The sequence below is a fragment of the Nipponia nippon genome, unplaced genomic scaffold (assembly GCF_047370975.1).
Source record: "Nipponia nippon isolate SJK-2023a ecotype South Korea unplaced genomic scaffold, ASM4737097v1 scaffold_1, whole genome shotgun sequence".
Taxonomy (NCBI): domain Eukaryota; kingdom Metazoa; phylum Chordata; class Aves; order Pelecaniformes; family Threskiornithidae; genus Nipponia; species Nipponia nippon.
Genome location: NW_028262290.1, coordinates 147,335,238 through 147,347,814, shown reverse-complemented (window position 1 = coordinate 147,347,814; position 12,577 = coordinate 147,335,238). Strand labels below are relative to the sequence as shown.

General features: G+C 39.0%; 1 protein-coding gene across 2 annotated transcripts in view; it reads right to left on the bottom strand.

Moving 5' to 3' along the window:
* Nucleotides 1-689: 689 nt before the first annotated feature.
* Nucleotides 690-12,577, bottom strand: part of SPAG6 (sperm associated antigen 6) — a 38,032-nt gene continuing 26,144 nt past the window's right edge. For both annotated transcript variants that reach the window (XM_087776630.1, XM_087776637.1), the window contains 4 exons: nucleotides 10,080-10,271; nucleotides 8,757-8,873; nucleotides 5,837-5,982; nucleotides 690-3,626 (listed from right to left, as the gene is read on the bottom strand). In XM_087776630.1, the coding sequence (XP_087632756.1) occupies nucleotides 3,560-3,626; nucleotides 5,837-5,982; nucleotides 8,757-8,873; nucleotides 10,080-10,271 (522 nt within the window). In that variant the 3' untranslated portion in view covers nucleotides 690-3,559. The remainder of the gene's footprint in view (nucleotides 3,627-5,836; nucleotides 5,983-8,756; nucleotides 8,874-10,079; nucleotides 10,272-12,577) is intronic.

The following is a 12,577-nucleotide window of genomic DNA, read 5'->3' as shown; positions in this document are numbered from 1 at the left end:
TTCCTTCACCAGTTCCATTCAGCTCCTTCAACATTTTGTTCGTTTGTTTCTTAAGATGCAGATCTCCAGCAGATTGATCGCTTCAGATGAGACAAAGCAATCCCTTGGTAAATCCCTCTGGAAATGCAGAACATATTATATGCACAAGAGTTGAACCCCTTGAATTTCCCCTTTTCAGATCCTCTTGGTTTCCAGTCATTCAGATAAAGAATGGAGCTTTTGTAGGCCAGTTAATCCATCCACTGAATGAAATATGGTAAAGTTTTACACATCCACATGTTCTTTCAAGGCCCTGGTTTACATCTGTAGATGTAATAATAGCTGTAGTAATGTAGACAAAAATCATGGCTCGGGCCCCCAGAGAAGATCTTTAAAGACTTGCGTTGAAAAGTCCCAATGCTGCAGTCAAAGGAACTGGCAAAATTATTTAAGGGCTGTCTCTGCTTACATTTATTTCTGCCAAAGCACTGGCTTAATTTTCTTTGTGTGTCTTAATAAGCCACCTCTGTGAGAGGACTCTTACTTGAAATGCTTGTATGTCCTAAGCTCAGAAGTAGGCACTGTGGAGTGGTAAGCTGAGACAAACATCCAAAGGTGGCGTCAGGCTCAAGCTGCAAAATGAGCCTGTTCTTCATCTTCTCTGGCATCCCAGTCACAAACTAGCATGAAAACACCGTTTACACAATGAATTAAAATGCAAATCTACATTTTATTCTATGAAATTGAGACAAATGATACACACTTGAAGCCTGCCAGAGTAGCAATTACAAACATTAATATAGTTTTAGATGACGACTTAAGCCAAATGAGAGGCTGGAAGAGAAACGCTGTACATCAGAGCTTGTGAAACACTACAAAAAAAAAGCAACTCTTGCCCTAGTAATGTAAGCCTAAAATACAAATTAGCGATAATTCTGCTGTAAAGGGCGAGATCTGCCTTGTGCAGACGCGTAGCTCCAGGGAAGCCTCCAGCCACAAGGTGTACGTACAATGCAGGGACACAGCCTGCCAGCACAGGAGAGCTGAGGGGGTCTCAGGGTACATGGGAGAGGACTTTGCACTGCCACAGCCTAACGGGATGTGGCATCGTTCAGGAGAGTCCTGCGAGAAGAGGCCAAACAGCCACTGGCCTAGGACAGAACTGCCTAGCTGGTGTAAAGATGTATTTATGCTAGGTCTGATTTCGATTGTGCTCTGCACAATCAGATCGCTTTGAAGGTTTGCCTTGTGCAATCATTTCCTTTGTCAGGAATCAGAAAAAGACTGTGAAAAGACTGTGAACAAATTGTTTAGGCATTGAAATTTAACCCTGTGGAATCCTTACAGTGTAGCACAGTGTGACACAGCAGGAGCACATTTGTCAGGGGACTGAAGCCTCTTTGCTCTCTCTGCACAAAACATATACATTAGCATTGTGTGGCGTGGGTGTGCTCCCAAGCACACGATGCAGCTATGGGTACTCAGCTCCATGCCTACCCTGCCTCCCATCTGCACTGCAACTGCATTCAGCCCTCTGCACCGTTTCTCTTCCGTTAGGGAAAATAAAGGCTTCAGATCCTTCAAGACTGTCTGGAAGCCCTTCCATTACATTTTCTTTTAGAGACTGTACAAGATCTGATTTTTAAATATCCACAATGCATGTGAGAAAATTACTGAGTATTACAACAATCTTTTTAATAGACCTAATGTTTTTCCACTAGTGTCCTAGCATTAGTAATGTCAGAATATAAACACCAAAAACAAAAAGGCATTTGGTAGAAGCTAGTCAGTTCCAAGACTTTTCACTCTGATGTGGGCTAAGGAAAGAACCCAGCTGGTGTGGTTTCTATACCAGCATTCACGACACCAACAGTTTCCATCTCAGTTCGGCTCCATACAGCAAGGTACTGTGCATCCCCTGCTCCTCCTGAACAGCAGAGTCCGAGAGCACCAAGTACCTCACAGCAGGAGCACAGCCCTCTGTAGAATTAAACCTTAACACAAGATAGCCCATCAACGTTTTTGTGAACTGTTGAAAAATATGCTGACAAGAATAAAAGAAAATAGTCATTTGGAAACTGGCAGAGAAAAGCCACTCTAAATCATTTCCAACTGCAGTAAGTCTTTGCTCCTGTTTTACGAGTAATAGAAGAGACTATCCCTGTTTTATAAACACATTCAGTTAATATGTTTAAGAAAGTAGACAAGTTTCTCTCCTGTGGGGGTTTTCAAATATTGTCTTTCCTTGTGGCTGCCAGTATTTCAACATCCCGTTCTAGAAACACTGTTTATTACTCTTTGGGGGAAAAAAAACCAAAAAAACCAAAAAAACAAACTGCTGCATAAGAGGAAAAGAAAAATGGTTAGAAGAACAAAAAAGGGTAAATGACAGTTACATATTGGGGAATACTAAAGGGTTGTATGCAGCTTCCTGCTGCTATAGTACACCAGAGGAGTAAGCAGAATGTAAAAGTCTTTTCACTCTACATAAGAAGGCAAAAATATTTCCAGAATGTTCTACAGACAGGCAAGAGCTCCTACCTGCAATAACCTCCATGTCGATGTGATCTGCAACTTCAAGACTAAGTTCCAAGTGTGTTTCAACTCAATTCTGCAGCAATTTCAGCTCTTGAAGACTAAGTACTGAGCAGCCTTAGTCCCATCACTCAAATCAGTGGGACTCAAGTATCCTCAGGTTTTCTCTGAATGTGCTCAGAACTTTGCTGACAGTGTTCCTGCAGCCAAGCAATTCTCCTCTCTTCTGAGCCACACAAATTTGCTGCTGACCCAAATGGAGCCAAACCTCCCAGTGTTCTCCCTTTGTGCCCGTGGAAGTTCTAAGTCCACTCTGTCCTTTCCAAGAGGAACAATGATGCATACACCAAACAGTGGATTGCTCCTTCCCTCCACAGTGAATCCTGCCTTAATTAGAGGTACTTTTGCAGAAGATGTATTATCTACCATGCCAGGACCACCACGCTATCATATCATGCAGAATTCAGCCCTTTTATCATCATCAGATTGGATTATTTCTTTATTTAGCAGCTACTAACATGTTTGGAGATGCAAAATCACATCGCTTTACTTTCTGAAAGGTAGCACCGGGAGATATCTGAGTGCAGAACGGATTCCATAATTAGAAAAAGCATAGGGGCCAGCTTTTTCCCCTTCATCAAGCTTGGGAAGCTCTAAACAATATGCAAAGGCAAAAGGGGAAAATGGTTACAGTACTGAGAAGGCTAAAATTTGAATGAGATAATAACAAACCTTTCTTGTGGAAGGAAAAGGAAATGACTGATTCTAAAAAAGCTTCTGTGATAAATCATCACCCCTGCATGAAATTCCATTCATATATGCTGCAGTATCTGGTAGTAATGTGAGAGAAAAACCAAAAGGAACAAAAACTTAGCAACAAACAAGTTTAGAAAGAACAAAATATAGCTTGCCGGAATTGCTGAGCTCTTTCAGTAGTTCAAACAGTAGAAGGAGATTTCAGAATCAAACGAGTTTCAACAGCTGTATTTGTATTACAGTCATAAAGGCATAAATGTGAAATACAGCTCTAATAAAAAATTGAAGTTTATAAAACTGGATGGTAATTTTCCACCCTTTCCAGAAGCATCTCAGAATATCCAGGGGAATAATACCTGAAAGAGAAACATTTTGTTTGTGCATTAGACTACAAGGCATGCTCTGTGCTAAGTAATGAAACACTATTCATATTTCTATTGATCAGGAAAAAATCCTTGCATTAAACACTGGTCAAGGAATTCTACAGTTATTCTCCTATAATGTTTTAAGCACCTGCTTTTCAACTTATGTTATCATTTATACTTGGAAGTCAGGTTTTCAAAAATATGTTTAGCTTCCGTTAGGGCATGCAGGTAAGTGGCTAGTTTTTAGATAGGTTCAGCAGCCATAAGCATTGTCTTTACTGAGAACTGTAGATGTTAACTTCTTTGAAATTATGGCCTTTAATAAAAAAGGATGAGTTTACACAGAACCATAGGCTGCCAGACGACAACAGTCTACTGCTGTTCGTCAAACATAAGCACACACCCCAAAGCTAATGTGAAGTCTACATCAATGCAAGAGACATTGATTCCGGAACAAAAAAATTTATCACAATGACCTTCTGTCTCTAATGCCAACTCAAGGATGGAGATTATCCAATAGGTTTTCATTAGAGTAGGACTCTGTGGTGCCATTATTGTCCTGCTGTCATTCAGTTGGTTTTGCACAATGGACCAACTACATGCTTCCAGTATGCAAGCATCACCAAAGCTGCATTTAGTTCTTGTTTTCCAGGTTAAGAGTATCTGAAATTTATTACCATGTTATTCTAAAAACACATATCTCGGTACATTTCTGGTTTTGCAGGCACGTAAATTGTCATCTTTGAGCCCTGGAAGCTTTAACTATAAAGAGAGAGGAACACACTTCCATCTAATGCATGCCTAAATTGTATTCAAGTAGAAATCCCCAATGTTTTCACACTGAAGGAAGATCCATTTACCATGTTGATTTTCATTTTCTGGATGATTTCTGCACAATGTAACTCTTCTTAAAACTCATATTAGTTCTCGGATTGTAAAGCTAACTTTTCAATGCATTATTGTACTCAGTCTACAAACAGCCTAAAATAACAGGTCTCCAGGACAAACCCAGAGCTGGAGTCTATTATAGCAGCTGTGCCTCAGGCAGCACAACCAGCATCAGGCAGTAGCACAAAGAGGCAAGCTGGAGATGCTCGAAGGGGCCCTTTTCTTTATTACATCCCAGCCTACATAAGTAACCTTGTTTCATTTACAGGGCAAAAAAAATAGCTGTAACAAAGAAACATTAATTATATCCAGAAAAGTGTAAGCCAATGTCCTCTTTCCCTCTGAAGTATTAGTATTTGTAGCTGCAGAATAAAGTTTCTTTATCATTTTGCTTTACCCATTTGACAGCCACTGGCTTTTCCTCGTGGCTTCATTTTGTGTGACTTAGTTTGCAGCTACTATTAGCTGAAGAACTCTGTTGCTATAATTAAAATTGATGATGCAGATTTTCAGAGCCTGTAGAGGGAGTGCACGAGTACAGCATCCTTTTGATGTGTTGATGGAGTGAAGGACTGGTAAATGGATATCTAGAATCTAGGAGGGCATTTCTCTCATTATTACAATTTAGGATGGTGACATTTTGACTGTAAGCTATTTAATAGTGTTTCTGTATTCATTAAGGGCAAAGTTCAACTTGGTGCAGACAGCTGGTGTATGGTCCTTTTATATAACACTTAAGCCTCATGATGAGGCTGGGGGAGGAAGGGCAGCTGTGGGCAGAGCGACCGTGCAGGAGAGCCTCTGGACCCTCTGCACATCAGAGGAAGTTTCAAAGGAGCCTCTGAATACGCTATCAGACAGGCTCTTAGGGAAGTCGAGGATGCAAGCAAAGATTCACCAATACCTGTAGTTTGGAGCCTGAGTAATCCATAAATAAGTTACCAAGATAAACTAAACTTCCCACAGACATTCATTAATATGAGAGCGGTTGTGCTGAAGTCTCGGAGTTTGTCTGGGTAGTGCAAGACTGACTTTTCTCCCCCAGTTTCCTGCAAGAGCCTGATTATTTGGCCTTTGTTTACAGACAAAGAAATTTGATCCCAAAAACAATCAGAAAAGAAAAGGCATTCAAAAGTATGTGTCTAACAGTTGTGTTACCACTGGGACAGTTAACCAAATGTTGTGCTGTTTTATGAAAAACAAAACTAATGTAGAAGTTAAATTAATATTTTAAATCCCTGCTTTGTGTTGTTCCTGAGAAAAACATCTAACAACGTTACAAGTATGAATTTTTTAAACTTCATTTTCCTTACCTTACTATTTCCTCTGGATAGCAATTGTTAATAGTGTTGATATATTCCTGAAGAAGCGACCCAGGTTCTGCTTTTATTTCTTGAACCTTTTTAAGTCCACCAGTTGTTACAAAGAGACGACGTGCTTTACTGTCATGTGGTAACACCTACACACAGAAAAGTACATTAAAAAAAAAAAAAAGAACATTTTCTTTTAAAGGAATCTCTACGCTACCAGGCTCAAATATTGCTTATCTGTTTTTAATTCAGAGGACAGATAAAATGGAACACATCAGAGGTACAACATCTGTAATGACTACTGTATTTTAACACCCAGTTATACAGAGAAAAAATCATAAACCAGCCCTTTATGGTTATAACATAATTTAACATGTACTTTAATACATACTATATATAAAAATACTAAACTGAATATTTATCTTTATGTAAATAATATTTCTTGAATTATTCCTACAGAGACAATATGATTGCGGAGATTAAATAGATAATAAAACCAGAACACTAAGACGGCATAACAACAGCATCTGTTCCACTTAAACCAAGTTATTCAGGTCTTTTATGTCAATTTCCAGAGTTTAATTGTAGAGCACAATTTTATATCATTATAATGATCTAGTATAGATGAAAACAATACTGAGAATTGTTGCAAGTGAACAATGCAGCCTTGAAGCATTACATGCTACTATTAAATTCCTAGATATTAAAATCCTACAACACACTGTGTAGCCATGGAAGCCTTTTACAAACGCACACACACAAACACACAAAGCAAAAATGTGAAGTTTCTGCAGCCAAAGGGGATGAGAAGCAGAAATAATCAGACAATACATTCTGCGCTCCCTGAGTGATGCCAATATGCAGCTCTGTCCAGAGGATGGGAAGGAGGGAGGGAGGGAGGGAGGGAAGGAGGGAGGTGGGGGCTGGGCCAGGCAAGGGAGAATGACAGCATGTAGTCCATAGGCCCACAGGGCTGCAAAAATATTAAAAAAAAAAAAAAAAAGAAAAAAGAAAAAAGAGAGAGAGAGATAATGCAAGACATCAGCTGCATCTACAACAAAACCAGATGGGTTTCAAACCAACTCTGAGTTACATACTAGGGGAGCAAAAGCATTTTGTATGCCTTCACACTGGTCAGACAAATCAAGCCATAAATTTGACTGTATCAGTGTAAAACAAGAGCCTTGAAGGAGGAAGGGATTGCCTAAAAGGATGAAGGGAAAGAAGGATGAGATTTCTGGCATGCATATAGGCAAACAGCCTTCATTTCTCTGGTCCCTCTAGCCTGTACAAAATCAACAGACAGGTAAAGAAAAAACAGGGGAGCATAGAGACTTCCCCCTACTCTATGCTCCATACAAGTGCCAGGAACAACTGTGATCGTTCCGTTGCGGGAACTGAAAAGACGGCTGTTTCCACATATCTCCCACAAGAAGAAACTAGCAAGGAGACAGGATATGGCCCTTTCCCTGCCTTCCTCCTCCCCACTGTGACTCCCAGGCTGGATAAGACAGCAGAAAACTCTCTTGGAAGAGGCCCTAAAGACAGACAGCACCTCTGAGACACAGTCCCTTCCCCCAGTCCAAACTGAGACAGCACAGAATTGCACAGACCCTGAAAAGGATAATGCTAAAATGACACAGTCCAGCACCAAGAACGGATAGCATCTCACTCTGAAGCACAGCTCAGAAATAAGGCTTTTACTGTGCTATAAATAAGCCAACAGAAGTAATACACCGCAGGTCTAAGAATAGGAAATTCCCAAGCTATGGTACAGGAGAGAAAAATGCTTTTACTGCAGAGAACTTAATTTTAAATGTATACTTCAGAAGAGCAAATGCCAGACAAGTACAGTTTGTTTAATACACTGCAGGAGAAGAAAAACGAAACAAAACAAAACATCAGCTGATATGAAGGGTACAAAACCACTTCAACAGCAAACAACATTCAAATCTATACACTGGGTAACCAGTTACTATGCACTCAGCTCACTAATAGCTCCAGTCAGCACACAGAAGCAAAAGGCACCAGATTCTGAGCAAATCTCCAGTCTTTGTACAGACTTAGCAAGAAGACAGGACAAACCTAAGTGTGGCAATGTAATCAGGAATCTGCACTACAAACAGTAGTGCTTCCAGATCTGTGATAATCAGAACTGAATATCAAGGGTGTTTTACTTGGCCACTTCCAGAAAGCACATCTCACCAAGAGAGCCTGGTACCCGCTGCTAACAGATTACACGACAGAGTTTTGTACAAAAGAGTCTATAGTTGAGCAGGATTCTCAACAGCCGGTGAACATTGCAGACACTGGAAATTTCCTTAAGGAATTACTTAAATAATTTGAAATATTTTTATTAGATTGTATCACCTTTTACATGCTGCGCTCAAATCAACAATGTAATTAACAACAAACAGGTTCAAATTTTGAGAGGGATGAGAAAAGATTTGGGATTTTTACACTTACTTAATTGAGACTAAAAATTAATGAGGATAAAAGTGGTGAAGCTTTTATACTCTAGATTATTGTAAAATACCTGACTTAAGACACTCCTGTACAGATAGCTTGTACTTTATCTAAAACAGATGTGACTGGGATTTATGTGATACATTGGCTCAGTGAAAATATTTGCACATGAGTTAATATCCCACTTAATCTCAAGAGGCAAGGAAGAAAAAACCACCTTGCTTATAAGCAACTGTTTTCCAAGTCTTAGGATGAATTACGGCAGGTTCCAGATGAAACAGTATCCAGCTTTATCAGACAAAAGAAGGGGATGCTCCAAACTGCTTCTGCAGGGGATGCTTGGGGATCCTGAGAAAACAACTGAGACCTTTAGGGAGACTTCATCTTTGGAAAGATAGCTTCCTTGCTAAATGGAAAACAATTAACGTATTACTCATCAAGCAGAGCCTTTTCTTACCTTGCTAAACTGCCCAACAATATATTTCATAATATTGGGAGGGGCATCATGCAGCAATGGTTCAAGTGCTGGAAGATACGTGCATTTCTGAAGGATGTTCTTTAAGGCTTTTTTAGTCTATTGAAATGCAAAATAAAATTTCTCTAGTAAGACATCAATGAAAACAAGAACTCATGTTATATATCACTGAAGTCTGATCAAAAAAGCAAATTGATCAGAATTCTCGAACAGCATTTTCTGAATAAAAACTACGATATCTATCAGGTCACTTAATAAAGAATCAATTTTCTACTTAGATTTATTAAACCTCAAAACCTACAGTGCATCACATTCTTATTATGTTATCTATGGTCAAAGTAATGGCAATTTTCCTTTGACTACAATGGAAGCAGGAGTAGACCCTTTAAGTAAATTGAAGTACTGTAATACAATAAGAAAGCTAAATCAAAACACATTTTAAAAGATTGTATTTTAGAACTGGCTTACTAGGAGAGTCTGCTGGTCTGGGATAGCAAAGTGCAGTACCGCCCAGGCAGGGAGGGAAAGAGAGAGTGAAACAGTTGTACATCAGCGCTTCGTTTCTGAAAACAGACTCAATGCTGTCTGCTACAAGCAGTCACGACCTTCTTGGGTAGGATTATAGGTACAGCTAATTTGGCCTTGATATTTTGGTGACCACTGAAAATGACTATACAAAAGGTATTTTACAGATCTGGAATGTTATACTTCAGTGGAATGTACAAAAGCATAGTACAACAGGGGAGACCCTATCCTGTCATATTATACTCTTCAGCTGATTCATTTACTGTCACTCAAAAATACACCTTACCAAACTGCAACTCTACTAGCTCCCACACAAGGAAGGCTCTAAACTTGAGCAGTTGCATGTTTTCAAGAGCAGAGCTTTGAGTATTTGTTACAGTTTTATTATAATAATAAAAATGTAAGCGAATCTACTACAAGGACTATAATATTTTGTACAAGAGCTTATACTTCAAAAAAAAAAAAGTAGATAATTAGAAATTAGTCACTCACAAGAAATTATAGCATTTATAGGTGTATGCAACTCTAATCTAAACTGGGAAGAAAATGAGGGACTAGACTGCTGTGGCTGTACCATATCATTTGGTATGTACCACATGCACACCCGTTAGGGACAGCCAGTCCTAACAAATGACACACAGTCTTTGGACACTCTACACCCAGGAAATCTGTGACTCGATGAACATCAATAAAAGCACATACCATTTAGTAGTTTTTAAGCACTTAGACCTGTCGATTACAATAAATATCTCATACTGCAGATACTACTAATATACTTGCTTTCATCTGAAGATCTTCCGAACTGCGTGTGTCCATATACATAGCAAGCAGTGTGGGTAGCACATTTGCTACTGCAACAGCACGTGCATGCTCAGGCGTGTGTCTTCCAACCTGTCCCAGGGCCCAGGCAGCTGCCGCCTTAATATGATCTTCAGGTTCTTCTATCAAGCAGGCACAGAGTGGTGGTATTCCCTGCAGCATTAATCAAAAGCACAACCTGTGGAAATCTACACCAGGGAAGGACAACTTGAAACTGATAGAGACTGTTAGATAATGTTTCTTTATTTACACCCTTCTTCTAAAATAAGCTATAAGAGAACACATGCTAGTGGTGTCATATTTTTACAACATCATGACTAGCAAGAATTTTGAATAAATCTTAATAAATCTAGTTAAAGAAAGAGAGAAACAGATTCAATGTTCTAAGTCAGAAGGCAGTTTGAGCTAAGACACAAATTTAAGGGATAAAAGGAACACATAACACAATTCAGGTTGCACTAAAAGTAAAGGCTTCAGTTTTGTCAGACTGAAAATAAAAGAATTTGAGTGTTTATGAATCTATGAAAGCAGTTTAAGACCAGAAGGGCTCAATCATTGAGTCTTTTTTTTTTTTGTCCACAGCACTAAATCACAACTTATCAACCTCTTCTTGAGTCCAGTAGTTCACGTTTGACTCATCCAATCACTTCCAGAAAGGTTTCAACTCTTGATTTGAAGACATCAAGAGATGGAGAATATCTCATTCACATCCATCTGTTACTGAAGTTCTTCTGGTTCAGGGTCACAGTCTTTGTCCTTTCTCCACAGGATTATGGAGCTACTTAGTAGCTGGTATTTTATGCCAGGATACTTCAATAGGAATTATTTCATGCTATTTTAGGTAAGGCAAGGCTACTAAACCTCTAACTAGAAAACCTTTTTCTCCATCCCATGGATCATTTTTTAGTCTTTTCTGCACACTCTTCGGGTTTTTTTTCAAGATCCTTTTCAAATACAGACAATAGAACTCTATGCACTAGTACTATAGATAGATTAACTTCTCTTTTCCAATAATGCTTCCTTTTCCACTCTTTAATACCGCAAAGGACTGAATTGTCTTTTTCTTTTGCCACTGCACTACAGCAGAAGACCACAATGAAGTATTTGTCCAGTATGAACCCAAAAATCATTTTTCAAAATTCATCCTTTCCAGGATACAGTACCGCAGAATGGAGCTATCACTTCACAGCCTAACATCGTAGATGTGTAACTGCATGTGGTTATGCCACAGTGCATTTCTTTCAAATGGTTCCAGTTTACCAAGCCAGGTCCTCAGCACTACGTACCATTCCACAAGCTCAGTTTCCCCTGTGGCAAATTTTTTTTAAATGGTTTTTGGGTTTATTTGGGTTTCTTTTGTGCATCATTCATTAAAATATTTAATTTCATGAGAGTTTGCACAGATCCCTACAAAATCTATCACTGCACTCCCATTCAGTTATGGTAGCAACCATTATTACTCTTCAAAAATTTATCACTTAGGTGCTTCCTCATGAACTTAATCCTGGATTCATCCCACTTAATGTCAAGCACTCAATAGCAGGAGCATACTTGCTCTAGGCATCCCTGAAAGTGGAGAGACAGAGACACATCCAGAGAAGAACGGCTTCCAGAGAGGGCAAGAAAAAAGTGCCTATTTCTTTAGTTTTCAAATGCAGAAGCACATTTTTTTGATCACTCCTACCTTCCCTGTTGATGTTATGTTGTAGCAATTTCCATTTTTTAACTTGCATTCCTACTCGAAGACATTTCTGTTCCTCTGTTTTTATTGTTTCATTGCTTCCACTCATATAGTATATTTTAAATGAATGGCATAGTGTGAAAATGGGCCAACAATACCCAGTGAAATTACTTCCTTCCTCCTGTCATTAGTTAGCATTATTCACATCAGAATATTATGTCAGGCACTAATTTCACCTATTGCGAATATTGCAAATTCTCTCCCATCTATATCATTGCCCAGCAGAATTTATTTAAACCTGAAAATGTATAGCTTATCTCATTTGAAATGTCACTTGCACAACTGAATCAAACCATGCTACACTAGAAACTGAGGTCTTTTCAAGCCTGAAGATTCCTGCTGCAGGACTGCTCTAGCGGCACTAGGAGAGTCATGCTAGTGCAATGAAGAATGTGCCGTTAAACATTCTCGTTTCAAAAAGGGTTTTGATGTAGCCACAAATATTCATTTTAAGAGGAAATAGACCATAGAAATTCACTGACTTATTTTCTGTACCCGTGCAATTGCAACACAGAAAAATCATATACTGTAATACAAATGGATGTTCATAACTAATCCAGGACATTTTACAAAAGGTTCAACTTCATAAAGACACACTTTGATCAGGTTACCACATAATTTCAGCCACAGCAAGCAGCAATAGTAGGAGAAAGTGCATTCATCAACAGCAAGTATATAATTCTGTCACAAAATACATTCTCTCCCTATGTTAATGTGT